General features: G+C 40.8%; 1 protein-coding gene across 1 annotated transcript; it reads left to right on the forward strand.

The window, feature by feature from the left end:
* The first annotated feature begins 332 nt into the window (after positions 1-332).
* On the forward strand, positions 333-1627 carry hrh2b (histamine receptor H2b). The gene is made up of 2 exons (XM_078266755.1): positions 333-953; positions 1148-1627. Exons 1-2 carry the CDS (start codon positions 333-335, stop codon positions 1625-1627), a joined length of 1101 nt encoding a protein of 366 aa, XP_078122881.1.
* Positions 1628-5357: the final 3730 nt, after the last annotated feature.

A 5357-nucleotide genomic window follows, 5' to 3' on the forward strand; every position in this document is an offset into this window, starting at 1 on the left:
TTAAATGTCAGAAGGATAAACATGCATTACTTTGAAATACACAAATATTTAAAAAGGTATTAATATGGTTACTTGAATTTTCAAGTAATAACCATTGTTCTTGTTCTTCAGCAGGGAAGTGTTTGCAGCACTGGCACTGGGGAAAAAAGAGATGGCGGGAAAGTGTGTGACACTCTGTAATCTACTTCTGAACCTGCTTACCCTTACACAAAGGAGCCGTGTAAAGAATTGTCTGATGGAACTGGCAGTGGATGAGTCTGTTTAAACATTTTCTACTGAGATACCAACAGCAGCACTGTGTCAGTGAGCCAGTGCCTGTGGAGGAGGTCACCATGATCTCCACAGCACTCCGGTGGCTGGTTCTGGTGTCTTTTATCATTCTGACCATTGGTGGGAATGTGCTGGTATGTTTGGCTGTGGGGCTCAGTCGTCGACTGTGGCGCATTGCTAACTGCTTTGTGGTGTCCCTGGCAGTGACGGATCTCCTGCTAGGCCTGCTGGTGCTGCCCTTTTCTGCCACTCTGGAGCTGCGCAGCGGGAAATGGCCCCTCGGAGGAGCCCTGTGTAACATCTACGTCTCACTGGATGTCTTGCTGTGTACATCTTCCATCCTGACCCTGCTGGCCATCAGTGTGGACCGTTACCTAGCCATTTCGGCTCCCCTTAGCTACTCCCGGAGAGTTACCCCTCTGAGGGTGACACTGGCCATGATCGCCATCTGGGCCTTGTCACTAGCTGTGTCCTTTGTGCCCATCCACCTGGGCTGGAACACAGCAGACTACAGAGTGCAGCACTTGGACTGGGGCATTGGGGAGGAGGACAACGAGGGACACTACTGCCAGTTTGAGTGGAATAACAACTATGTTCTTATGTATGCCTTTAGCTCATTTTACCTGCCGCTGCTACTTATGTGTGGAATGTATCTCTGCATATTCAGAGTGGCACGAGAACAGGTCAGTGTTTTTTAGGTGGGATCTAAAAGGTCATAACTTAAGGCATGCATGCATTTTTGCATCTGTCTGAAAGAAATCACGGCACTTTAAGCACAGTCACTTAAGTTGTTGAATTAAATCTGTTATCATCAGAGCAGTGAGTGAGCTCTTTGCATTTTCTATCTGTCTAACCTTTTCCTAACCAATCTCTTCAGGTGCGGCGGATTCGTGCTGCCACTCCATCATTTGCACGCGCAGCATCAACTGCAGCCATAGCCCGAGAGCACAAAGCAACAGTGACCCTGGGAGCTGTGCTGGGGGCCTTTGTCATCTGCTGGTTCCCCTACTTCACCTTCTTCACCTGCATGGGCGTAAAGAAGAGGACAATCCCCCCTAACACACTTAACTCTGTGGTCTTATGGCTGGGCTATTTTAACTCTGCTCTTAACCCCATCCTGTATCCAGCCTTCAACAGGGATTTCCGCAGGGCTTACGGAGAGCTGCTTCGCTGCAGAGGACCGTTTTGCAGAAAACCGCAGCTTCCTCGTGTGTCTGCACATAAACGATTGACCTTTACTAATGGACAAAGGGTTTCCCAACAGTCTGAGAAACATATAGACACGGTTAATAAAGAAACTGAGGGGAGGAGCCTCAATCTACATGAGAGAAATTGTATCCCTGATGAGCCACGGTGAAATGCCATGGATCTGTTGTTCTTCTGCTGAACTGTAGACTGGTAGCAAAATGGTGTCAAACCAACTTTCTCCACTACTCAGAGTACAGGATAGCTAACCATTTACAATATCACACACAAAGATGTTTATCGTATAATGCCAAACATAATACAATTGTATAAACAACAAATGTAATGTGTAAAACTTATGTCACAACATGATAAATGTACACTTTACGTGGACTGGATACACAAGTATTGCATTAAGCAAATCCAATGTCAAGGTGCAATCTTAAATAAAGATGCCCAATATTTTCTTGATTACATCAAACATTATATCATTATAATGTTATAATTATAGCATGTTATAATGTTATCAATGGAATTTACCAGTATTGAAATGTCTTTTTTTTTGGAGAGGTGTAAAAATTATACAACAATGTAATTCAAAATAAGGAGCAGTCAGAGCAGAGCTGAGTGGAATAGATGACTCAGTACGTTTTTTCAGCAAGCTACATGGAGACACCAGTGGTTAAACGTTTGCAAACTGTGTATTTTCTCTTCTCTCAACCCTGCTACTGAAAGTCAATAAGTGACCAGCAAGTTAATTTGATATGTATAAATGTATATGTTTGACTTGACCCAAGCAGGATAACATTCACGACTTCCTGGATGTTTTAACAGATTAACTGCAACTGGACAAGACATTCATTTATAAAATAAAAAATAAAAAACAGTCTAACCCTCTGTGTTACATTGAGGACCGGTCACAGTAATAAGGTCATTATAAAACTGCTGATTTTGTCTGACTGATTTTTAAGACTTCTACTGGACATGCACTGCATCACATTGACTAAGTGCAATAACATCTACAACTAGGAAATTGTTTATGCTTTGCTACCTCTCTGTACTGTATATGTTGCTGCAGGATTATTCTCAGGCATACACATCAGCAGTTATAATATCTTGACACTGCAACCCACTGACACATGAGTTCAGTGGTATAAGATAAGGATGAGAAAAGATTAGGAATGCAGATGTGGTCCACTTGACAAATTGTGAAGGATAAGTTTAAAATGGAAAATTGGACAGAAAGCATGCTACTAGATGTGATAGCAAGTTATACAGTATTTATGGCTTTTAATTAATAAAAAAAAATGCATGTATTAAATAATTCCTTCATTTAAAGGCAGAAAAGTAAATTGGATTTTTTTAATGTTTTATCAAACTTCTTCATTACTTTCTGAACCCATTTATTCAAATATAATTATGATGACTGAAGAATGTGCAGCTAGATATGTTTTTGTCAGTAACAGAACAAGGCAAGCTGAGCGCAATTCTAATTAAAGTTCCATGTGAGCCTTGGTGCTGCTGATGGTAGTTGAAGTACATTGATAGGTTGAAGCAGTGAAAGGGAATAAAAAACCCTTTGGGATGAAATGATCGCCAACCTTGCAGAAGAGGGGATGCCGCTGAGGAGGAGACATTAGATCACACGTCACGTATATAAAGTCTGAAACTGGAAGCGATAAAGCCAACAGCTGCACAGTGACATACAGTATAAAGTGGAAGTAATTGGAATTATTGACTTTTATTTAGGTCAAGTGGCAGAGGTGTAATAGGTAGCATTAAATGTAGGTGAGTCCTCGGAACTGAGGAGGATGAAATTGTAATACTGTTACCAGTCATGTGGGGTACATCTCACGTACGGTAAAGGTCTCTCCCAGTTTGAGTGCTGCATGTGTATGGACATGGAGATGTGAAAGAATTTCCTCTATAAACCTTGCTGCATTGAGTCCATCAGAACAGGCGCTATGGCTTTACATGTAAGTCTGACTTTGTGCAGACATGGAAAGCCTAATACCCCGTTTACACGTACATGGTGATTTTGAAAAACGGAGACATTTCCCTTCGTTTGTGCCCTTCGTATACACGCAAATGGAGAATTTGCCTCTGAAAACAATTCTTTAAAAAAACTCCAGAGGGCTGAAGACCGCCGGAGCTGGGACGCAGATACGCAGAGCTTCTATTTTTGCTGGAGAGCACCGCAGAAATTCAGCACACGGCAGATAGTGCGGAACAGGAAGTCGAGCACAGAAACAAAATAAAAATCGGGTTAATTTTCAAAGTAAAATACACCGTGCTCACGGCGGATCATATTTCCCTGCACTACACCTTGAAAACACAGCACAGAGTTGTTTCCCCTCTACTCCTCTGGATGGAAACAAACTGTTGTTGGTTTTGTGGTTCTATTCTACGTGAATTCGCGAGATATTGTGGGTCCTCGTGACTACAGCTGTCAGTCATGGCCGCAGCCGTGCCGCAACAAATCCGGAACTAGTGGGTATTGACGGACGGCGGAGCATGCAGCGGAGCCTGTCCGCAGACGTTCCGCATCCAGTGGAAATCCACAGTTAGGCAGCAGACGAGAGGAAGAGGAAAGAAAAGAGGAAGTGATTCGTTGCTGTTGTTGCTATTTTCGGGATTCTGATTGGCTAACGTGGGCTTGAGCTTCTCGTTGCACTACCACCTACAGGTTTGGCATGCTCTCTATGGCATATATACACAGGTTTGTGTAAACAAACGCTTTTCTGAAAACTGACAGGTGTGCACGATGTTATTTTTGAAAACGGAGAGGGTGAAATGTTTATGAAAAAAAGGCAGTTTATGAAAATAGCCGGCCACGTATAAACGTAGCCTAAGAAATGGGATGTTTACATGCTGCAGTAACAACTGTATAGTGAAAAAACAAATCACATCTCAATTGTTGAGCTGACTTCCTGGAGTCAGCACATAATTCCCTGTAACAAATTGTTGTGTTTACATTTCTGGCTTGCAGCATGCTGGAATAGAATGTTTTTCTTTTCTTAGCAAAACACCTTATTGTGACATTGGGTAATGATTAGTTACAAATGAATAATGATTTAAAATCAAGAAGTAATGATAAAAAAAGATACGCATATATCACGCATATCACAATTTTTTTTTCTATTAGTCCAGAAGCTTTTGGAGTTTTAAAAACATGTCCTCTGTAAAATGAGTGACAATTTGCAAATCAACTTTTGCAATGTTAATCTGTGTCTTTAAGCTCTGAAATGTGTCTAACTGCATGTTGTATGCAAAAATATACATTATAATGAATGCATATCATAGATATACAGTATTACATACATTTTAAATCTGTGACATAATGCATTAGTTCTGGTTTAAAATGCATTCATAATAGAAAATTCTATTCTTGAATAGGCTCCACGCATTGAAACCTTATCAGCCTGGGTTCTGTGCTTCTGTAAATGTTTGATGATAGAGTGCTGCAACTGAACCTGGACTGTATCCCAGAAAAAACAGAGAACAGGAATGTGAAAAAATAAAAAGACCCACCACTGCTCATCATACCAAGAAAGACAAGCCACATGATAGAACTGCCTTTAATTATTGTTATAAATTATGTTAACAGTAAGTTAAGAGAGTGCCTCTTCATGTGTTTTATAAAAATGTATTACTGACTCAGAATTGTGCTAATCCAATATTGTGCTTGTGTTTCATTAGTACCTACTGTACCGTGATCTGAGATGTTGAGTCATTTTCATTGTGGTTATCTCTAATTACTCTTCCATGATCATTTCCTATGTCACACCTCTGTCAATAGTTATATGATTATTGTTTCGGTGTCTGTCTGTGTGCGAACACTTATTTGTTTGTGTTAATGAAACAGACAATTTAACCAGATAGATGTAGGTACAGTTTTTACA

Source organism: Sander vitreus, chromosome 13, assembly GCF_031162955.1.
Source record: "Sander vitreus isolate 19-12246 chromosome 13, sanVit1, whole genome shotgun sequence".
Lineage (NCBI taxonomy): Eukaryota > Metazoa > Chordata > Actinopteri > Perciformes > Percidae > Sander > Sander vitreus.

Excerpts from the sequence above, each read along its gene's own strand:
- hrh2b (XM_078266755.1), top strand. The coding sequence starts at position 333 with ATGATCTCCACAGCACTCCGGTGGCTGGTTCTGGTGTCTTTTATCATT. Across the intron at positions 954-1,147 it reads TCAGAGTGGCACGAGAACAG|GTGCGGCGGATTCGTGCTGC; the intron begins GTCAGTGTTTTT and ends CAATCTCTTCAG.